The 24,684-nt window shown below is 44.1% G+C and overlaps 1 protein-coding gene across 2 annotated transcripts in view; it reads right to left on the bottom strand.

Moving 5' to 3' along the window:
• LOC124554889 (zinc finger CCCH-type with G patch domain-containing protein) overlaps positions 1-24,684 on the bottom strand; it is a 172,215-nt gene that overhangs the window by 108,043 nt on the left and 39,488 nt on the right. For both annotated transcript variants that reach the window (XM_047128565.1, XM_047128566.1), the window contains one exon: positions 5,568-5,702. In XM_047128565.1, the coding sequence (XP_046984521.1) occupies positions 5,568-5,702 (135 nt within the window). The remainder of the gene's footprint in view (positions 1-5,567; positions 5,703-24,684) is intronic.

Below are 24,684 nucleotides of genomic sequence, written 5' to 3'. Positions count from 1 at the left end.
TTAGGCATGTCCAGAGAGGCTATTTTTCAACAATTCTTGCAACAACACTTTGAAGGATAGAAATGGCAGGAGGCCTTTTTGGCCCAAGGCAGAAGACCCTGCAAACAATTGTTTACAGATGTTCTGGAATGCATTCATTATTTTAACAACATTGTTGTCACTGTGGCCATAGCAGAGGGACATCTACAGAACCTCAGGAAACTGTTCCACACTCTACAAGCTATTGGCCTCAAATGTAATCTGGAAAAATACTTATTCTTTCAACTGTCAGTGGAATACCTCAGCCACATCATCTCTCATGAGGGAATTCAGCCTACAAAGAAGTGCGTGGAAGTGATGACAGTCCTCCTCCACCCTTCCAACTTGAAGGAGCTACAATCTTTCCTTGGAAAAATCCCTTATTATAGTAAATCCATTCCCAATGCTACAGAGATTGCATACCTGCTGAACAGCTTTATGATCAAATGCGTCTTATTTTCCTGGTCAACAGACTATGAACAGGCATTCCAGATCCTCAGATAGGCCTTACTATCTGCGTCTTGCATCGCCACTTTCCAGCCGGGGAGGCAGCCGGTGGAAGCTGCTGACGTGTCTGTAAGGGGCTGGGGTGCTGTATTAGTACACAATAATGCCGATGGCTCTGAACAGTCAAGCTTATGTTCCAAATACACTAAACACCACCCAGAAGAAGAGTTCCCAGATTGAAAAGGAAGCGCTTGTGATCATTTCTGCATTAAAACAGTTTCAAGTTTTTCTCTATGGAACCAAGTTCCATTTAATCACTGCTCATGAGCCTTTAACATCACTCTTTGACCCGCCCTCTAACCTGTGCAATTCAGTAGTCCGCCAGCTCTAGTGATGGGCTGATTTTCTCAGCAGATATAACTATGAGATACACTTCCAAAACACTATTCAGAATGCAAATGCCCTGTCCCACCTACTAAATACCCTGATCCAGCATTTGATTAACATAAGATCCATTGTTTCAAATTAAATGATGAGGACCAACAAGTCATGGACCACTTTCCCACCAACAGCTCACAAATTGCAGGTGCCATGCATCGTTAAGATTCTGCAGGGATGGTCAGACCGGATCCCTGGTTGGAACACTAACCCCCAAAAGCACTATTTTCACCTCCATCATAAGCTCATTCTTGTGAATGACATCGTTTTGTTAACAACACACCAAAACTCTCCACAGGTGGTCCTTCGTGAACCCCTTCGACCAGATATTCAATGTCTCCTGCACCACGGACATTGGGATGTATCTTGCACCGAGTTACCGAGATATTAGCCAGACGCTTTGTCTACTGGAATGAAATTCACAGGCAAATTCAGCAGTTTGTCTGGAGCTGTCTAAATGTGAAGCATAGCGGGAAGCACCTCCCCAGTCTTTCTTGCCCTGGCTTGTGCTCTTGCAGGCTTGGGAGAGGATTCACCATGATTTGACTGGCCCCTTTCTGGACACCACCTAGTTAATAGTCATCAATACTTATCCCAGATTTCCCTACATTCTTAACTGCTGTTCCACCAGTCTGAAGGCCATTATTAAGGTACTAACCTGAATTTTCACCATGGAGAGCCTCCCCTGCATGATTTTGTCAGATAAAAGGCATAGGGGTGCAGTTTTCTGACACTTTCTGCTACCAGAATGGCATTCAACACATCACACCATCACCTTTCCACCCTTCAGTCCAATGGGGATGCTAAGACACTTTTCTGCCTTTCAAAACCCACATGAAGAAATATGTTGACAAATCGTCTACAGATGATGCTTTAACCTTTTTTATGAGTTCATACAGAGCTACAACAGTTGGGGAGAAGAATCCAGCAGAGCTCCTCCACTGTCACCACCCATGCATTCTCCTACACCTCCTGCTGCTGACAGCAACTGTGCCACTCACTCCACCATCTCCAACCTTCACGATGGACACCTGGGTATGGGCACTGAGTTTTGTGTGTCAGGAAAAACTGGTCCTGATGGCCATCCAGCAGCAATGGGGCCACCATTTGTTCACCTTGGATGTGGATAACAGGATGGTGACTCATCACGAAAAACCAGCTGTGGCAGGGTGGTAACCCACCTCCGTCGTCAATCACGCTCTAAGACACTCCTCGCAGTGACACCACATGACATTTATCTCCTTCCCCATCTCCTTTTTTTCCCGCCCCAGCTCTGGAGCCTTTCTTAACCCCTTCTCTTCAATCAGCATGTTGCCCCCAGCCGTGCACTCATCACTCTCCTTTTCTAGGCCACCTACTGCAGACCAGATGTCAGTGGAGTCACAGCATGAACCACCGTCAGACCTTCCCGAGCAGCACCTCCATCTGGAGTGCTCTCAACCCTTAGAATCAGATGTAGAAATGCAGTGCCCTCCTCCACGTTGCTATGACCCAGATGCTGTCACCACATAAGCTCCTTCTAGCGATAACTCTCTCACCATGTGGGGTGACTGGGAGCTGGTTAACCCTGCATGCCCCTCTGAAGCTTGTACGGACATCGATCTTGTCTGGCACACCTCTCAGCATCCTGCCGGATGTGGGGCCACACCACAGAATGTTACCCTTCATCCCTGTACGGTGTTAGGACTCCGGTAACCCACGGTACCACCAACTCTTCTGTGGTGGGCATCAAAAGCCATCATACTGCAACCACTGGCCGGCCACAGTTATGACTTGTGTCTTTTTTCCACTTCTGCTATCAAAGGGCTCAGCCACCAGAGAAAGACACCACTGCAAATCTTCTGTGCAGGACGTCTGCACATGCACCCCTGTAGTGCCACCTGTGCCAGGCCTCACTATGGTTATCTATTTATGTAGCCACCATAAGTCACTCGGCCTGTTTTGTCTTCACTCACAGTATTGTGCATGGACTCATCTCTGCTGAATTATGCTTGTGGCTTGTTCTTTTGGACTGTGTACTACGTTTGGAACATTAGTATCAATCTTGAACTGCCAACTGACTGATGTGCTGCAATGTTATTTATGTTGTGAGTTACAACAGCATGACTTTGCTGCAGTTATGTATGCAGGAGGCTTTAAGAATGGGAGGTATTACAAGTCACCTGTGTACAGCTCACCTCTGATAATAAAGTAAAGACTATTAGTAGTGAGCATGCCGACATGTACACGTACATCAATAGAGAGCCCTTCTCTTCATAGATGAGTCTTTGTAACAGTAGATTTGTTTTGATTTGGTTTGTTAACATATCATCAAGTAATCCATGGAAGTGGTGATTTTGAGCAAGGCAGGGTTGGTGTGTGTGTGTGTGTGTGTGTGTGTGTGTGTGTGTGTGTGTGTGTGTGTGTGTGGGCGCGCGCGCGCGCGAGAACCATGGAGGGTTCCCCTTACAAATGAATATCTTCAATACCACATCAAATAACTCAGCACATGAGGCTGACAGCTAGATTCCCAAACATGAATGATACAGAGCATTTTTGGAATACTCTCTCAAGAGTTGTTGATAGTTCGGAAACCAGCATATCTGTTTTGCACTGCTGAATGTGTTCAATCAATTAATTTTAATATTATGCAGGAATTCTCATGCTCTGTGTAAAGTATTTCACATTCTGAATCTGAAAATAACAGTATGTAAACTTTTTTCCTTTATATCTTGGTTCCCTACCTCTGTACTGATAGAAGCCAGAAGACTTCAGACCACTAGTGTCTATCTCTGGACACTACCGCCCACATGATCAAACAAAATTCAGCAGCAAGACTAACAGCTATAAGGTAATATACAAGTTACTCTGGGAAATAACTGTAGCAGAGGTATGTGACTTAATTACTGCCTAGAGTATCACATTTCCACTGAATTGGAATTACCCTCTTGGGTTAGGTTTCTAAATGCAACAAATGTAAATCAATGGGCAATAGTGTGCTTTGATTGTGCTGCCTGTTATGTTGTTACCAGCTGAAACTCCGGATATTGTGACATTATTTGTGGAAGGCCTACTTCAACACCCACATGTAATTATTGCAGAAAAGTTTTTCAGTAAAGACTATTGCTAAAGGTAATTTCACAGTGCAGTTTTGCACATAAGCTGACAAAGTCCTATCACCCATAGACAAATGACCTTATGAAACATTTTATCATTATGTTTCCATATATATTGTCCCATCCAAACCACAATCAAGTCCAAATTTGAAGGCAGAGTCATCAATGAAGTTCAAAACTTAGTACAGTAAGCATGTTTATTACCAATACCATCATTCAACCAGAACAGAACTGACATCCTGGATGGAGAACGACGCTAATTGTACAAGTATCTAATATTCCAGAATACACAAACATTACAAACATAACATATTTCAAGAATCTTCCAGAAATAATAGATAATAAGTAACAAATAATTTCTAATGGTTAGGTTTGAACTGGTGACCCACAACACGCCAGCCAGGGATGCTAACCCCCACACCACAACTACATGCATCTCAGCTCGTCGCAATATTAACACTGAACAGAGAGACTAGAATATGATACCATGATACCACATGTTGAGACTTTCATAAAACACATCAAAACAAGGTACTACAGGTCTCATGCTGTTCTTTCTGCCTCTTGGTGACAAAGCTGAAGGAAAACAATTGACATCCATTTTTATTTCAGGTTGACAATACTTGGAACGATTACATGAAACAGCTCATCACAATAAATGAAGCTGGAAGACAACTGGCCCATACATAAACTTTGTATGTGCCAGGTAAGGACCAGGAGCTTCATTACAGCAACTACCCTCCACTAACATAATGTCCTTGTGATTTGGTAGAGATTTTTAAATCTGTGGGGAATGTCAGGCTATGAGATAAATTACTAAAGAACTACTTTGGCCCAGTATGAATCTTGTGCCAAGTGTTGTACTTCACACGCAAAGCCTAGGACTATCCTAGGACTATGATCCTACACCAAAAAGATGAAAGTGCAGAGATACAGTGCTAATATATTACAGTTCTGAGGCACAGATCACGACTGAGGACTACCAAGCAAAACATGCGAACAAGTGTTGACAACTATGAAGCTTCACTGCTAGTGAATGTATTTGAATATCTCAGGGTAAGACAATGGGTAGATGGTACAGTACCATCATTTGAAGTGTCTTTGACCAGATCCAGAGTCAGGATACTGCTGTCGACTTTGAAACAGCAGTTTATTTTTTCCTCAGGATACGGTGCAATGCAGCAAATTGTGCATCACACTGTGTGGCCACTGATTAGTGACATTACATTCCCAGCTCCTGACAATATAATTTTCGGGGCCTTCATGTTAACATAATGTTTGTTGGATCTATAGACTTTAAAGTTATATATAAATAGCAATGCTCCCTGTTTCAGCTTCTTCTGTGCTTTGTGCTGTGTCTGTATGAAAAACCTGATTTCAGTAGTAAGTGTTGCCTCTCATTTATGAGCCCATTTTTAAATTTTGCAGGTGAATCTGATCACTTTATAACAAAATAAACTTTTGTCAAGGATAATAACACAAGTAGTCATGTTAAGCAAAGTAACATTGTTATATGAAATTTAGCTACTGTACACAACATGATTTCCAATAAATAAATTAGTATCTCACCTGAATTGCATCTATTGAATTAGTGTCCTCCATACTTTCAACTCCAGATATAATCGCATTATGGTAACTACAGCTGCCCCATGCATGATTATATGGTGCCTGACATTTCAGGCCTTCAAGAGACCGGAAATCTTCCTGTAAATGCATACATTCATTAGTAAAGAGCATACAGATGTGGAAATTGGTACGAGAAATACATAGAAAGAAAAACAAAAAGGAAATCTTTGTGTCAGGTTAAAATGAAACAAAACCAATTCAAAAAGGCTAAGAAATACTGAACAAATGGTAAGTTAATATATTTATACATAAAAACTGGAATATAGTACAAGTTATATGTAAAATACAATTAATATATTTGTTTTATTATGCCCACACAAGAAGAAAGAGAAAGGAGGAAGCATAATAAAGAGAAACATTACAATAGATACTTGTTTCTAGCTGATCACAGCTGCTCTTAAGGGAAAAGACACAGTGCATCAGCCGGAACACAGATTAAATGAAATATTTCTTGGCACCCACTTGTTTAGACAAACTCTGATAAAATACAAAATTTTAAAACATACACAAAACTGTCAACAGAAGACAGACAACCTCATTGCACAATAAAAGTTCTTCAACTAAAACATGGTAATGTTAAACAGAAGTCTCTGCATTTTGTCACTAAATACCTTCCATATGAGTTATTGGTTGGAAAGAGGACAATACAACTGAGTTATTGGTTAATTAATTATTATTTGCAACTAGTCGTTCCTCCCCAATAACAAATTATTCCGATACAGGCTTTTTTTAGGCCACAGAGATCTACTACTGAGCAATGTGATGGCATATTGTATTACACTGCAGCCTCCAAAAATTAATCTGGGCATTGGATAAGTTTCATCATCATTTTGGCTATGCATTGCTCTGATGTGCAACAGAACAAAAGCATCAATTTTATGACTGAACATATCCATTGGTATTCTAAATATCTTGAATCACTCCATGGACACAGAGGTTCAGAAACATAATCTGAAATAGAATATTCCTCATACTCTCGTCTCGTACCAAATTACTCTGAGATCCAATGAAGTGCCACAACAGTGGAAGAATGTAATCATATCCAGGAAAAGCCTGGTAGACCAATCTGGCTCATATCTTCCCTAATTTCACAACTTCAGACAGTTGCCGAGATGACCCCTGCATAGAGTAATCATTTATTTAACTGCTGCATAAATTCACGATTGACTTACCTGATTTCTTCATCAGAATTGAGCATAGCTACCGATTTCACACTGTTAGGGTCAGTGGTGGGTAATGCAAATTTTTACCAATGATGCTGCAATATTACAGAAACAAACAGATCATGTTTACTGTGTTGTCATGACTGGCACAACTTAATATTGTTGCGATATTAGTTTTATCTAATTAACTAAGATTAAGTATGTTGTTTATATGTTTATGATTTCCACTACTTTTTATTAATGCATTAATATGCCCTAAATGTTTTATCCGCCCCCCCCCCCCCCCCCCCAAATCCCACTCATCACTGATCCCAAACAATAAACATGTAAAGTAACCAAGTGCTTGGTGAACATCATACCCCCAGGTCAAACTCTTTTAATACACAGGAAGGCCAGAAAGAGGGGACAACCCCCCCCCCCCCCAAGATATGAGCTACTGTCTGTAATGCTCCACATTTACGATGTGGAGGAGACTCGTTACATTAAATTCCACAGTGACAGTTCTAAAGTCATTCAAAGAAAGTCTATGGTTGGTAGCGTGTAGATACCCAGGTCATGTAATACTAGTTGGAGGAGACTTCAACCTACTGAGTATGGAGTAGAGTGTATAGAATACAGATTCACTGCAGACAGATAGTCTTGTGAAGTATTTGTGAACTCATTTTCTGAAAAGTGTCTTGAGCAGCTAGTCCAGCAGCCCGTACACATGGAAATATCTTAGACCTAGTAGCTACAAACAAGCTGGACCTTATGGATGGCATCAGTATTGAGACGGGGATTAGTGATCAAGATGTCATCATAGCGGCTATGGTTACAAAAGTTAATAAATCAGTCAAGAAGCCTAAGGGTGTGCTCCTACTAGAAAGAGCAGATAAGTAGTTGTTAGCATCTTACAATGAAATGCAATCATTTACTTCTAGTATAATGAACATAGAGGAATTGTGGGCCAAGTTTAAACAGACAGTAAATCGTGCTCTGGATAAGTATGTGCCTAGTAAGTGCATTAAGGATGGGAAAAAACCACCATAGTTTAGCAATAAAATTCGGAAAATGTTGAGGAAGCAGTGGCTATTGCACTCTCGATACAAAAGAGAACACACAGATGGCGATAGGAATAGGTTAGAAGAGATTTGTGCACCTGCGAAAAGATCTCTGTGTGAAGCGTACAACAGCTACCACTGTCATACCTTAGCTAAAGATCTGGCTGAGAACCTAAGAAAATTCTGGTCTCTCTCACTCACTGACCAGTCGGCTGTGGTAGTTGAATACAGCAAAACGAAAGCTGGAGTTTTTAAATTCTGCACTTAAGAAATCATTCATGCAGGAGAATTGTAGAAACATACCATAATTTGATCATTGCACAGAGTCCTGTGTTGATGACAAAGTAATAAGCACTCTGGTGTAGAAAAACAATTGAAAGAGTTGAAACAAATAAGCTGCCAGGTCCAGATATGATACGAATTCACCGGCAGCTGTGGCTGAGTGGTTCTAGGCGCTTCAGTCCGGAACCGCACTGCTGCTACAGTCGCAGGTTCGAATCCTGCCTCGGGCATGATGTGATGTCCTTAGGTTAGTTAGGTTTAAGTAGTTCTAAGTCTAGGGGACAGATGACCTCAGATGTTCAGTCCCATAGTGCTTAGAGCCAATTGAAACATTTTGATACCAATTCAGTTTTACAAAGAGTAGCCTATGGCACTGGCTCCTTACTTAGCTTGCATTTATCGCAAATCTCTCACCCACCACAAACTCCCAGGAAACTGGAAAAAGACTCCTGTATATAAGGAGGGAACAAGAGCAGTCCTGCAAAATCACAGACCAATATCCTGAACTTCAGATTGCTGCAGAATTCTAGAACATATTCTGAGTTCGAATATATTAAATTTTCTGGAGACCGAAAACCTTATGTCCATGAATCAGTGTGGTTTTAAAAAGCATTGCATGTGTGAAACTCAGATTGCTCTTTCTCACATGATATACTGTGAACTATGAACAAAGGGCAACAGGCAGATTTCATATTCATAGATTTCTGAAAAGCATTTGACACAGTACTCCACCGCAGACATCAGTGAAGGCACAAGCATACAGAATACATTTCCAGATATGTAGTAGTTCCAAGACTTCTTAAGTACTAGAACCCAGTATGTTGTCATTGATGGTGAGTGTTCATCAGAGACAGGGGTATTGTCAGCAATGCCACAGGGAAGGATGATAGGACTGCTATTATTTTCTATATACATAAATGATCTGGCAGGCAAGGTGAGCAGCAATCTGCAGTCATTTGCTGATGATGCTGTGGTGTGCGGGAAGGTGTCGATGATGAACAACTGTAAGAAGATGCAAGATGACTTACACACAATTTCTAGTTGGTGTGACGAACGGCAGCTGGCTCTAAATGTAGAAAAATTTAAGTTAATGTGGATGAGTAGGAAAAACAAACCCATAATGTTTGGATACAGCTTTATTAGTGTCCTGCTTGACACAGTCATGTCATCTAAATATCTGGACGTAATGTCGCAAAATGACAGGAAATGGAACAAGCATGAGACAATAGTGGTAGGTAAGGCAAATGGTGGACTTCGGGTCACTGGAAGAATTTTAGGATGCTAGTGTGACTTATTCTAGAGTACCGCTCGAGTGTTTTGGATCCACACCAGGTCAGATTAAAGGAATACATCGAAGCAATTCAGAGGCAGGCTGGTAGATTTGTTACCAGTTAAGTTCAAACAACCCACACGTTACTGAGCCTGTTCTGGAACTCAAATAGGAATCCCTGGAGGGAAGGTGACGTTCCTTTCTAGGAACAGTACTGAGAAAATTTAGAGAACCAGCATTTAAAGCTGACTGCAGAATGATCCTACTGCCGCCAACATACATTTTGCACAAGGACCACAAAGATAAAATACGAGAAATAAGGACTCATATGGAGACATATAGATAGTCATTTTTCCCTCACTCTATGTGTGAGTGGAACAGGAAAAGAAACGAATAGTAGTTGTACAGGGTATTCTCCACCACGCACCGTAAGGTGACTTGCACAGTATTTAAGTAGGTAGATGTAGATAAAATAAAACTGTGGGTTAGTCTTTGTATGACCAATGTGCAAGTGACATACAATGGTGTGGATTCTTTCTGGGAAATATGGCAGGAAGAGCACCATGCAGCAGTTATCTCCTCGATACTGTGGAGTTTATTAGAGTAGTAGTCAACCATGGGTCATTCCAGTGAGGGGGGTGGGGGACGAGTAACCACTCTTCTAGACAAACAGTTGAGTAGTACATTCACTGGGATATGCCCATAATCAGAATATTCAGGATTTTTTGTACTATTTAACAACGTACTGCGCATAAGGAAAGAAATATCACATGTCAACAAACTCCAGGCATTACTAATAAGCTATAATATAATGAAATTAAGTTTTCAACTGACTGAATGACAAAACTAGTACACCTACACATGGTCTACATCTGTACCTGTACCTACACCAGAATGATAAATGCTCCTATTATAGCACAAAAAAGGCAAATATGTCCTGGGAAGAATAAGGGATGTGAAAAAGGCAACTAGCTTTTTGACTTATTTGGCAACTTCAAAGACATTTAAATCAAAACACATTGACATAGTCATGCTTTTAATCAACCCCCAGAAATACTTTTTAGCTATTACATGTATGCTCTTCAGCCATATTGTTTACCACGGCTGGCCTTTTTCTGGATTTTGGGCACAGTATCAGGAACTTTAGCCTATAAATTGCAAGATGCAGGTGTGCCAACACCATGCAGTTACAGAGATCTCACTGCACTGGGAAAGCAGGATTAACTCATAAAAAAGCACATTTATATCAAGATGTTTTGATTAAAATTGTCTTTGAAGCTTCCAGATTAGTCGAAAAGTTACATCCCTAACTCTGTTCGAGACATATTTGTCTTTTTCTGTAATATGATAGGAGCATTTTTCATTCTGGTTCCCTTCTTTTACTATACCATAATTCTGACATTAGACTGCCGTAGCTTGGCAACCAAATTAGATATTTAGTGACTTGGGCCACACCTGATCCAGAATAGGTCTTTTTGTCTTACTAACCTTGTTGCTCATAGTGTGGCAACATATAAAGCTCAAAACAACAGGATGACTATTAATTACATGTAATTGTCTACCTTCTCTCAAAATTTTAACCAATTTGCACAAGTCTGAAACATACAAGTGGCACACAAAAAAAAATTCAAATGTGTTCTTTGGATATAAAATCCAAATGAAGCTAAATTTTTGAAAGTGAGTTTTCAATTTTATCATAAGAATGCATTTTTTATTTATTTGATTCACTTTAAACCATTTCCACACATTCAATTGTCGTAAGAACGAATTTTAATTGCTACATTTAGCTCGACTTTAAACCAATGTGTAACGACAATGGATAATGTTCTGGCATAACCACAAGCACCAGAACAAAGAGGAAGAACGCACGACCAGAGAAGGCAGTGAGGCGACGTCAGCCAATAGCCCACTGACAAGGACCACGCCACGACAGGAGCGACCTCTGCAAGAAGCGAATATAAGCGCCGCTCCTGCCAGCCTCGGCCAGACATTAGTAGGCAGATTCACAGAGTATTAGCACGGTCTAGCAGAGAGTGCTAGGAGAACAGTTATTAGTGATCCATAAACTGTGTGTCAAACATTTAATATACCCAAGGACTCTGAATTATATTGCCTGTCACCCATCGTTTGTGACAACATGTAGTACATTCAAGTTAAGTATTGTCAAATCTGCTTTACTGCAATAAAACTTTTAATGTTATTTGATTGCATTGTTGTATAGCATTCTGAGAATGTAGCATCCTTAACATACCCTATACGAGACGAGTGGGCCAGACACCACATTTGGCGTCGAGGACACAACATTTTGGCGACGAGGACTTCCAAACAAACTCCGTGCCGATGGCTGCGGAAAGTTTTTTTGCAGGCGCCTTACTTCTCTCTTGTCCTACTTTGCAGGGGCGCTTACTGCTTTAACAGTTCCCTGTCATTTTTGCTAATTTGTGTTTTCAGGTGGACATGGCAGAAAATTTCTTTGTACATATTTTTGTCTGTTTGCTGCATTTGTGTCTTCCAACATGACCACGCCACCTGTCCCACCCTCTGCTCAGACGCTACAGCCACAAGCGTTAGATGCCACATAGCTAATGCAGATGTTTCAGTTTGAGATGCAGCAAATATCTATACTACTCAACACGGTGCAGCAGCTACTGGCCAACGCTGCGCACCCAACAAAACAAGCACCACCTACTACAGCTGTTATACCACCTTTTCGACAGTTTTGTGAACAAGAAGAAGAATGGCTCGAGTGGTTACACCAATTTGGGGCACATCTACTAGCCCACAATGTTGCAGGTACTGTGAAACTTCCCTATCTATAATTCACGGTGGGAAGTGAAGTGTTCAGATTAATTCAAAAACTATTTCCTAATGCCACTCTGGGTGAACTCGCGTATGACAATGATATCGACTTGCTAACTAACTATTATGACCAACAAGAGAATGTGGCAGCAGCTAGGTATCAATTCTTCAATTCCAAAAAAACAGTCAGAACGAACTTATTGCGAGTGGGTAACAGATTTGCAGGGTAGGGCAAGGAATTCAAATGTGCTTACCGTGCTTTCTGTTCAGATATTATGTTGTGTGATGTGATCATGTACAATGTACCTGATGTCAAACTAGAGAGAACAGATTTTGAAACAGTCCAATCAATCATTTCAGCAGGTATTGCAAATACTAGATCAGTACGATTCCAGTGCCTTGTTGGCAGCCAGCTATTTGCCAAGTTGAGTCCCTTGCTTGCGATCACCCCATTCTGCACCCGCGACATGCGCTAGCCACGATGAGTAAACAACCTCCCACGCCGCGTAAGCAGTTTGCTACACAGGTGAAAAAAATTAAGTCTTGCCCTCATTGTTATTCATGGCACAAATGCCAAGACTACCCGTCCGCACAGGCTCAGTGTTACGCTTGTGGTAGGAAAGGACATGTGCAATCCGTATGTTTGCAATGGAACAAACATAAGAATTCATCCCACTCACAAAATTCTCGTCACAAGGCCCATGTCATTAATGCAGTATGTTCCAAGTCTGCAACAGGTGTTAGCAAACCTAGCAAGAGTGGAGTTTCATTGGTGATAAGTCAGTCAAACGAAATTTTTGTTCATTTACTTATTTGTGGGAAATGTGTGAATTTTAGTTGGACACAAGTCACTCTCTCACATTGCTCGATCGACACACATATGAACTGTTAGGTTCCCTACATCTGTCTAAAACTAGCATGCAACTGACAGCTTATAATGGACAAGACATTCCCATTTTCGAAACATGTACTTTGTCTGCCACGTATCGCTTACATATGCGAACAGTGAGTTTTACAGTGCTATGATCACATGAGTGTGAGAACATATTTAGTCTTGATTCTTTTGATTTGTTTGACTTTAACATTTAGGACAATGTGTCGCCAGAGTCTGCATTCAATGCAAAAGACAGTGTAGCTAGCTTGCTAAAAGAATTCCCGGAACACTTTTCTGAAGGTTTAGGCACAGCTAGCAATTTTGTTGCATATATTACTCTCAAAAATAATGCTCTGCTGAAATTTTGCTAGGCCAGAACCGTTCCCATTGCATTATGGGAAACAGTCGCTGCTGAACTTAAGGAATTGCAAGATAGCGGAGTTATTGCGCCCACATCAGCTAGTCAATGGGCAAGTCCACTGGTTTTGCTCCCCAAACCTTCAGGTCGCATTCGCCTCTGTGTTGACTTTAAGTCAACAGTCAACCCACAAATTGTCATTGACACTAATTCATTGCAACACCCAGAGGTTCTCATGGACAAATTAGGTGCTGGATGCTACTTTTCAAAAATTGATTTGTGCAACGCGTATCTTCAAATACCGCTCGATGAAAAATCTCAAAAAGTGTGTGTCGTAACTTCTCATTAAGGCTTGTTTAAATAATTGCGTTTGCCTTCTGGCAGTGCTTCCGCACCCACCATTTTCCAACGGTATTTGGAACAGGTGACTGCACAGGTGCCAAACTGTTTGAACTATTTGGACGATACTGTCATAGCAGGTCATACACCTGATGAACATATTGCAAATTTACATTCTTTGTTTCGTGTGTTATCTGATGCAGGACTCAAGTGTAGACTGGACAAGTGTGATTTTTTAAACCTGAGTTGTAGTACCTTGGTCATGTCATAAACAGCCAAGGTGTACATCCTCTTCAATCACATTTGTTAGCCATATGAGATTTGTCAGTTTCTCGCAAGTCACAGAATTGCAATCAGTCACAGGGAAAATGAACTATTACATTCGGTTCATACCGAATGCTGCACAAATAGTAACTCCACTGCATCGCTTGCGTCGCAAGAATGTCCCCTTTGTTTGGACAGATGAGTGCCAAACAGCTTATCAAAAACTTAAAAGATACATTGCTCAGTGATCGATGCTTAGTTCACTTCAATCCTGAAAAACCAGTTGTATTGCAAGTTGATGCTTCCTCTTACGGAATCGGTACAGTGCATTTGCAAGAATTGGTGATAAAGACAGGCCAATTGCTTTCACATCAAAAGTGTTGTCCAAAGCTCAGTGTAACTATTCGCAAATTGAAAAAGAGGCTTTGGCTATTGTGTATTGTGGTTGGTTGGTTAATTGGTTGGTTTAAAAGAGGGGAGAAGGGACCAAACTACGAGGTCATCAGTCCCTTGTTCCTAATAAAACAATGCCACATGTGTGAGAATAAAACAGACGAGATATATAACACAAAACGGAAAGAAAGGAAAGATCACAAGAAGGAAGGAAAGGCAACGAACACTAAAAGGAACAAAAGAAGAGAAGAAAACAACAGACAGATGCAAGAAACAGTTAGAAGAGAGTAAAACAAGGAAGCAGATGACAGTGGCTGGCCGACCACAAAAATAAAAAGGAAAAGCTAGCCACCTTGCAACACATTAAAACCTCCACTCTAAAAACACTAGTGTAGAGGTCACAGAGGAACAAAGGATATGTGCTAAAATTCAGGTCAAATGATAAAACCCACCCTCACGGATGAAACGTAAAACCAAATCAGCCGATGAGACGTTGTCTGCTAAAATCAATGATAATGAGTCTGGCAAACGAAGATGAAGTTGCAGGGCAGCCAAAGGAGGACAGAGCAGAAGAATATGTGCCACTGTCAACCGGGCGCCGCACCGACACTGAGGTGGGTCTTCACGGTGCAGGAGATAGCCATGGGTCGCCCAGGCACGGCCAATGCGGAGCCGGCAGAGAACCATGGAGTCCCTGCGAGAGGCCCTCATCGAGGACTACCACATATTCATGGTCCCCTTAATGGCTCGCAGTTTGTTGTGCGTACTGAAATTTTGCCATTCTGTCTCCCAAAGCTGATAAACCTTGCAGCGTAATAATGAATGCAGATCAGTTGCACGGATGCCGATCTCCAGAATTGGTTTCCGTGTAGCCTGTTTGGCCAACCTGTCAGCAAGTTCATTTCCTGGGATTCCAATGTGACCAGGGGTCCAGACAAACATCACTGAACGACTGGTCCATTCCAGAGCATAGATGGACTCCTGGATGGACGCTACCAAAGGATGACAAGGGTAGCACTGGTTGATAGTCTTCAGGCTGCTCAATTAGTCAGTACACAAAAGGAAAGGCTCCCCAGGGCATGAACGGAGATACTGAAGTGCACGAGAAATGGTCACCAGCTCTGCAGAGAATACACTGTATCCATTGGGTAAGGAATGCTGTTCAATATGGCTGCCATGAACGTAAGCAAAGCCAACGTGACCATCAGCCATTGAGCAGTCGGTGTATGAGTGGGGTCTCCGGGGCCCGCTCCTCATTTTTATCCAAAACTTCCTGCACCGTACTTTCCGCATCCAAGTTGGTGCCTCCCATAGTTCCATTCATATATAGGAGAATGGAGTCCCACAGGGCTCTGTATTGAGTGTCTCTGTATTTTTAGTGTCTATTATCGGTCAAGCAGCACCTGTCAGGCCCTCCGTCTCATTTCTCTGTATGCAGATGACTTCTGCATTTCATAATGCTGCTCCAGTACTGGTGTTGCTGAGTCCCGGAACACGTCAAGAATTGAGAGGAAGTGACAACGGAGAGCATCAGAGCTACGTGAAAGGTCCAAATGAAGCTGCAGCCAAGGCGTACACCATGGAGGCGCACGTGAACGGACCACAAGTAGAGGTGGTAAAGGGAAGGACTACAGTTCGGAGAGAAGGGACTGCACGCGAACCGCAATCGTTAGCCCTGACCTGGGCCGCCGCTGCGGGAGATGGACTGCCGCAGGTGGGAAAAGGAGACTGCAATTTGGATGTTCAGGAGAACTACAAATGTGTGCTGCATAACTGGTGAACAGTTGTGCACGTCTGATCTGCAAAGGAGGGATCCCAGCCTCCACCAGCACGCTGGTCACCGGAATCGTCCTAAAAGCTCCTGTCGTTAGTCGAACGCTGCAGTGGTGCACAGGGTCGAGTAAATGCAAAGCTGAGGGCACTGCTGAACCATAAACCACACTCCCTTAGTCAATTCGGGACTGGTCAAGGGCTCTGTAGAGCTGCAGCAGTGTAGAGCGATCTCACCCCAATTGGTGTTGCTCAGGCAATAGAGGGCATTGAGGTGCTGCCAGCACGTCTACTTAAGCTGACGAAGATGAAGAAGCCAAGTCAATCGAGCGTTGAAAACCAGTCTTCAGAATCGACATGTCTCCACTACAGTGAGTGGATTATCATGAAGGTAAAGTTCTGGGTCCAGATGAATGGTACGACGCTGACAGAAGTGCATGACGCACGACTTTGCAGCTGAAAATTGGAAGCCGTAGGCTAGAGCCCATGACTGCAACTTGTGGATGGCTCCCTATAGGTGACATTCAGCAACAACAGTACTGGAGCAGCATTATGAAAAGCAGAAGTCGTCTGCATACAGAGAAGATGAGACAGAAGGTCCGAAGCCGCTGCTAGACCGATAACAGCCACTAAAAATAGAGAGACACTCAAGACAGACCCCTGTGGGACTCCATTCTCCAGGATATGGATGGAACTATGGGAGGCACCAACTTGGACATGGAAAGTACGGAACGACAGGAAGTTTTGGATAAAGATCGAGAGCGGGCCCCAGAGACCCCACTCATACAATGTGGCAAGGATATAATGTCGCCAGGTGGTTTCGTATGCTTTACGTACGTCAAAAAAGATGGCAACCAGATGTTGGCATCTGGAAGAGGCTGTTCCAATGGCATAGTCGAGGGACACAAGATTATCAATGGTAGAGCGACCCTGGCAGAAGATGCCCTGACATGGAGCCAGTAGGCCACGTGACTCCAGGACCCAATCCAACCGCCGACATACCATATGCTCCAGTACCTTACAAAGAACACTGATGAGGCTGATGGGCAGATAGCTATCCACATCAAGCAGGTTTTCACCGGGTTTGAGCACCGGAATGATGGTGCTCTCCCGCCATTGTGATGGAAAGACACCATCGCACCAGATCCAGTTGAAGATGACGAGGAGATGTCGCTTTAGTCAGATGAGAGATGTTTAATCATCTAGCTGTGGATCCAATCAGACCCAGGAGCTGTGACAGGGCAATGTGCAAGGGCATTGGAGCTCCCACTCTGTAAATGGAGCATTATAGGATTCACTGTGGCTTGTAGTAAATGAGAGGACGTTCCCTTCCAGCTGCCATTTGAGAGTGCAAAAGGCTGGGGGTTAATTCTCCAATGCAGAGGCTCGAGCAAAGTGCTCAATTAAGTGCTCGGTAACAGCGTTTGCGTCGGTAGATAACACGCCATTTATGGTAACATCGGGAACACCTGTTGGGATCTGGTATGCAAAAAGACGTTTGATCTTTGCCCAGACTTGGGAAGGTGACGTATGACACCCAATGGTCGAGATTTATCTCTCCCAACACTCCTTCTTCCATCGTCTGATAAGTTGGTGAACGCGGGCACAGAGCCGTTTAAAGGCTATGAGGTGCTCCAGGGAAGGGTGCCGCTTATGCCGCAGTAGAGCTCACCGACACCCCTTAATTGCTTCAGCGACTTCCGGCGACCACCAAGGGACTGCCTTACGCCTTGGGCACCCTAAAGAGTAAGGGATCGCGTTTTCTGCCACAGAAACAATTGTTGTAGTTACCTGCTCAACCATCACATCAATGTTACTGTGTGGGGGAGATTCAACGGTGACTGCAGAGGTGAAAGTTTCCCAGTCCACCTTGTTTAAAGCCCATCTCGGCAGATATCCGTAGGCCTGATGCTGGGGCAGTGACAGGAAGATGGTCAAGTGGTCACTACCACACAGGTCATGATGTGCTCTCCAGTGGATAGATGGCAGAAGTCTCGGGCTGCAAATTGATAAATCAATGGTCGAGTAACCACCTTGAGTCACACTAAAAAGTGTGGCGGCCCCAGTATTTAAGAGGCAGAGGTCAAACTGAAACAGTAAAATTTCGACATCTCTGCTTTGGCCAGTAAGCACAGTGCCACCCCACAAGGGGTTATGGGCATTTAAATCTCCCGAAAGTAGGAAAGGTTTAGGGAGTTGATCAATCAGTGCATCTAATACAGTCAGGGGTACTGCACCATCTGGAGGGAGATTTCATTGCAGACAGTTATTTTCTGTCATCCTTATTCTGACAGCCAAAGCTTCAAGAGGGGTTTGAAGGAGCACAGGTTCACTATAGACTGAGTTTAGGACATAAACACAAACTCCACCTGACACTTGATTATAGTCATTACGGTTCCTGTAATATCCCTTATTAGCCATGGAAGGCAGGGGTCCACATTGCCGGGAACCAGGTTTCCTGGAGGGCAATGCAGATTGCAGGTGTAAAGCTTAACAGTTGCCGTAGCTCAGTCTGGCAATGGAAAAAAATCACTGCAATTTCACTGGAGGATGACGTTGTTGTGAGACTGGGAAGACATGGAACATTCAATGAGGCAGTTTACGCCTCAGAGTCACCTGCTGCCACCGACTTACTGCCTGAGCAGTCTATATCTAATGTGTGTGAGGGTCTGGCGAGATCTAGGTCCTCAGCGGACGCCAGAATCTCCACCCCATCCTCAGACACAGAGATTGTAGGTAATGGTGGTATGGGTGCCACTGCAATTTCCTTGGTCTTAGGGGTCTTCCTTTTGGATTGCTCTTGCTGCTCCTTGGGTTCCCCTGGTTGGAAGGACTTCACTGGCTCAGTCTCCGGGACTGAGGATGAGCGTGAAGCCCTATGACCAGCCGCTTCTGAGCTCTTCAGTCACTGGCAGGTATCTTCTTTCCCACTAGCAGAAACCTGGGAAGGGAGGGACCCAAGGGACCCCTTCCCAGCGAGAGAAGCCAAAGAAGACCTATGCTTCTCTGGCTTAGAAGTGAGGACGGGCATCCCCGGTGGTTGGGGAGGTGTTGCTCCCAAAGTAGATGGTGCAGGAGCAACAGAGAGGGAAATGCCCCTCACCATCAAGGAGGCAGGTGTAGTCTTCCAGCTCTGAGAGGTGACTGGGGTTGGTGGAGCTGATGGTACCAGAACTGTTGCAGTGGCGGCATAAGATAATGTCATACGTACAGGATGCAGGCGATCAAATTTTCTCTTCGCCTAAGTGTATGTCAGTCATTCCAGGGTCTTGAACTCCATGATTTTCCTTTCTTTCTGGAGAATCCTGCAGTCTGGCGAGCAAGGTGAATGGTGCTCTCCATGGTTGACACAGATGGGAGGTGGAGCACATGGAGTATTGGGATGTGATGAGCATCCGCAATCTCGACATGTGACACTGGAAGTACAGCGGGAAGACATATGGCTGAACTTCCAGCACTTAAGGCACCACATCGGGGGAGGGATATAGGGCTTTACATCACAGCGGTAGACCATCACCTTGACATTCTTGGGCAATGTATCACCCTCGAAGGCCAAGATGAAGGCACCGGTGGCAACCTGATTATCCCTCGGACCCCGGTGGACATGCTGGACGAAATGTACACCTCGCCGCTCTAAATTGGCATGCAGCTCATCATCAGACTGCAAACGAAGGTCCCTGTGATATATGATACCCTCGACCATATTTAAGCTCTTATGGGGCGTGATGGTTACAGAAACATCCCCCAGCTTGTCACAAGCGAGTAACATTCGTGACTGACCCCTGTGTGGTCAGGGCGCTACAACCAACAGGGTACATGACAGCCCCACCACAACGGACTGGCTACCGTGCTGGATATCAGGTGCAAAAAAGTCCATAGTCATCGTCGACGCAGATAGCAACACTGCATAGTGTATGGTGGAAAACGCACCCAGGAATGTGTCCTTGCCCAAGAGATGGAGAATGAGAGGGACTGAAATGCAACGACGAGAAAGTGGACTAAAGATCTCAATGCACGTTGGACATGATGCACCATGTAAGGCGCCCTACCCCAATGGACTAGCTCTTCTGGAAAATTTTGAAAAATAGAGGTCAAACCCTACAGGGGACCATCACATAAAGGCCAAAACGTGTGAGCCTCCTTTTAGTCACCTCTTACGACATGCAGTAATACCTCGGGCCGATTCTAACCCCCCAGACCAATGGGGAGGGGGAGGGGGGGGGGAGGTTGTGTATTGTGTCACCAAATTCCACCACTATTTGTATTGCAGAAAATTCTACTGCCTTTGCAGTCATTATTTCATCCATCAAAACCGGTTCCTGTATGAACTGCCCAAAAATTGCAAAGATGGACTTTGTTGTTGTCTCAATAGCAGTATGAGACTGTGTATCATCCAACGGCTCAACATGGTAATTCGGATGCACTTTCACATCTTCTGATTGGCCCTGATACAGACTTTGACACTTCTGCTGCATCTTGTTGTCACATCGATGCTCAGGATTCTGAATTGCTTCAGTGTTTTCCACTGAACTACAGGAAAATTGCACAGGCCACGGAAGCTGATTCAGAGTTGAACATTTGGCTAACATACATTCACACATCTTGGCCTCACTCATTGAATACCATAAAGAACTCTGTTGTGCGCCAATACTTTGCATGTTGGCATAGCCCCACTGTACAGAACAGTGTGATTCTCATTCAAAATGACAGTGGACAGTCATGTGTGTTGATCCCTAAAGCTTTGCAAAAAGAAGTGTTGCAGTTACTTCACCAACCTCTCCGGGGGACACTACCTTGACGAAGCACTGTCCATGCAGGTGGAGAGGCTTGCGTATCCGCGTGAAGCTGAGAGCTATGCTGAAGGTGGAGGACCTACTGCCGGAAAGGCCTCAACCAATGGATCAGACTAAGAGTGTCCCACAACGTCCCGTCTTCCCTATCCACTCCTAGTGCTACCCAATTCGCTTTCCCAACCCAAGGTGTGATGCGATCCATGTCGAGGGGTGTGGCACATGGGAAGATGTGTTGCACACGGAGCCTCAGGGATACCGGGTGACCTCCCTGAGTAAGTAGCCTTACACTGTGCGGGGTGTTCGTGGAGTGGACCATGTAGATCCCCAAATCTTGTGGGACCAATAAGGACATGATTAAAGAAAATAAAGAAAAACAAACCGAGGGGAAAACTGAGACTTCAGACACCCAAACATCGGGGTCAGGACCACTCACTACTGAATCAGGGTCTAGACCTGCGCCAGAAGTGGGAACTGTAACCAAGAAGTTGGACCAGATCAGGATTAAAGCCTTGTCTGGGGGTCATACGAGGAAACTACTCAGGGAACAGAGGAAAAAGGAAAAGAAAGAATGGCTTCCTAAAGACAAGTAGAGAGAATTAAAGGGACTTGAGCCTAAGACCCCCAAGAAAAAACTGTCTCCGGTTGAAGGGGATACACACATCACCACAACGTCGAAGACAGGCAGCAAGAGGATAAGGGAGGAATCTAAGACTCCCTCCTCCCTGGATAAGCGAGCCCAGAAAAAAACAAGGCAAGAAATAGGGAAACAGACCTATAGTACTGCAGTCTCAGTTTCTAAGATGACAGTTATCCAGGAAGGCTATCCACTGGTGGCCATCACCTCGCAGCAGGACGACTCTGTACAGATGGCCCTCTTTGAAAAGATTGGGGGGGGGGGGGGGGGGACACTGGTCCAGGACCCAATTTCAGGAGGTTCTATCTAGATCATGGTGCCCTCATTTTTGTCTGTGAGAGGGTGTTCACAGTGGAATGGCTTAAGGACAAGGTGCCCATGATATCCCCGTGGGATGAGGCGAAGCTGCTGGTCAAGACAGCAGCGGAACTTCTTAAGACCACAAAGGTATCAATAGGGGTACCAAAGATCTTTAAGGATCTCTCTCCTAAGACTCTGTTCGAGGAAATAGGGGCTCAGAACCCAAAAGTATCGATAGAAGAATGGAGAGTGATCAACCAGAAGGTTGTACCGGAAGGACGAACCCTGGTGGTGGAGGTCGGCGAGAAGTCCCTGAACGTGATGCGAGAGCAAGACCTGAAATTGTTTTTAGGATTCTCGCAGGTCACCATCAGGGTTCTCAATGATCTCAAGGGCAATAATGGCAACAAGACAGAGACTGGGGGTGCTGCAGATTAATCTGCAGCACAGTAAAGGGGCCTCTGCTGCCCTGAGCCACTGCCTGGGGGGGACAGGTTGTAGACGTGGCCCTGATACAAGAACCCTACTTATATAAAGGGGGTGTATCGGGCCTCAGTGGCACTGGAGGTAAGCTGATTTATGCTAGAGATCTAAGAAACTCCAGAACATGCATCTATGTAAGAAATGGCATTTCTTTCATGCCAATGATGGATTTCCACTCCAGGGATCTAGTGACCATTACAATGCAGCAATGTGAGGAAGGTTTCACAAGGGAAATTATTTTGGCCTCAGCATACCTTCCTTACGAAGACAGCTCTCCTCCTCCTTTGGAAGTGAGGAGACTGGTAGAGACTTGCCATCGGCGAGGTGAGCAACTGCCGGTGGGATGCGACGCCAATGGCCACAACCTAGTGTGGGGCAGCAAGGACACCGACAGTAGAGGTGAGTACCTTCTTGAATTTCTTTTAGCTAACAACTTGGAGGTCCTGAATAGGAGCAGTGAACCTACAGTCAGGAATAGCAGAAGGGAAGAAGTAATTGACATAACTTTAGGTTCCATGATGATGGGCAGCTATGTCAAACAATGGCATGTGGTATTGGAGCCATCCCCATCGGGCCACATGTATATTAAATTCAAGGTTGAAATGGGAATCAGACAGACCATGACCTATACGAATCCCAGGAAAACTGACTGGGAGGCAAATAGGAGGGACCTTGGCTTAGGCTTATCCGAAATTAAAACCTCGATAAGGAATCCAGTAGAGTTTGAGGAAGTAGCAGAGGCTGTTACCTACACCATAGTGACCTCATATCAGGACAACTGCACAATCATAAAGAAGTGCACAAATAGGAGTGTGTCTTGGTGAATTAATAACTTGGAAATTCAAAGAAAACAGGTACGAGACTGTTTAAGACTGCAAGACGTGAAGGACAATGGGCTAAATATCGTGAGACCCTTGTCAACTACAACCTTGCAATCAGACAAGCAAAGAAGACACCCTGGAAGGCATACTGTGAGGAAGTGGAGAGCACGGCTGCTCAAGCCAGACTTCACTGAATCCTCACAAGAGTACCAATCAATGGGGAATATTCAAAGACAGCACATGAGATGTTGGAACTGCTCCTCAAAACTCACTTTCCTCAATATGCTCTGCCAGACAACACAGACCAGAATGTGATCCCGGAGAGACAATGGTTCTCAGGCACTCGAAGAGAGGACTGGGAATCAGCCAAGGAATGTGTGGACTTTAATAAAATCCAATGGGCAGTGGGAACATTCCAACCATTCAAGTCACCTGGCCCAGATGGAATTTTTCCAGCTCTCCTGCAACAGGCAGGAGAGAATCTCATGAGAGTCCTATGCAGGTTATTCAGGGTTAGACTAGCAGTAGGAATCATTCCTAATGTTTGGAGGGCAGTGAAGGTTGTCTTAATTCCAAAGCTAGGGAGAATTTATCATAGCAAGGCCAAGGATATGAGACCAATCAGCCTGTCCTCTTCCATTCTCAAAACCCTGGAAAAACTGGTTAATGTATACGTTGGGGAGAGGAGGCTAATTAGGGTCCCTCTACATTCAAACTAACATGCATATCAACCAGGTAAATCATGTGAGACAGCTCTCCACCAACTCACTGGGAGGGTGTGGAAAGCACTTCACTTCCAAGAAATAGCCCTCTGCATCTTCCTGGATATCAAGGGGGCCTTCAATAACACGACCTTCGATTCCATGGTAAGGGCAGCAGAGGTGCATGACCGAGGGACCACTATATGTAGGTGGACCAGGGCCATGCTTAGTGGAAGGAAGGTAGAGGCCACCGTGGTGAATGAAAAGATGGTATTTAACACTACTAGAGGCTGCTCACAAGGAGTAGTTCTGTCCCCTTTATTGTGGAATCTAGTGGTGAATGACCTCATTGAGGGGGGCAATGAAGGTTGTCTTAATTCCAAAGCCAGAGAGAATTTATCATAGCAAGGCCAAGGATATGAGACCAATCAGTCTGTCCTCTTCCATTCTCAGAACATTGGAAAAACTGGTTAATGTATACACTGGGGAGAGGAGGCTAATTAGGGCCCCTCTACATTCAAACCAACATTCCAGACAATGCTTCTGTCAAGGTTACACAGATGACTTTGTCATAGTAATACTTGGCAAATTTACTGACAGTTAGAAATATGGCACAAGGATGATTGGACATGGTGCAAAATTGGTGCATTAAACAGGATCTGAGGGTTAATCCTAAGAAGACTGTTGTGGTACCATTTACCAAGAGGCAAATCCAACACTCAAGTTGGAATATAAAACTCTTCGATGAAACTCTACCTGTGCAGGGAATAGTGAAA

Source organism: Schistocerca americana, chromosome X, assembly GCF_021461395.2.
Source record: "Schistocerca americana isolate TAMUIC-IGC-003095 chromosome X, iqSchAmer2.1, whole genome shotgun sequence".
Taxonomy (NCBI): domain Eukaryota; kingdom Metazoa; phylum Arthropoda; class Insecta; order Orthoptera; family Acrididae; genus Schistocerca; species Schistocerca americana.
The sequence above is the reverse complement of the archived record's forward strand: the minus strand, read 5'-3'. Positions and strand labels throughout refer to the sequence as shown.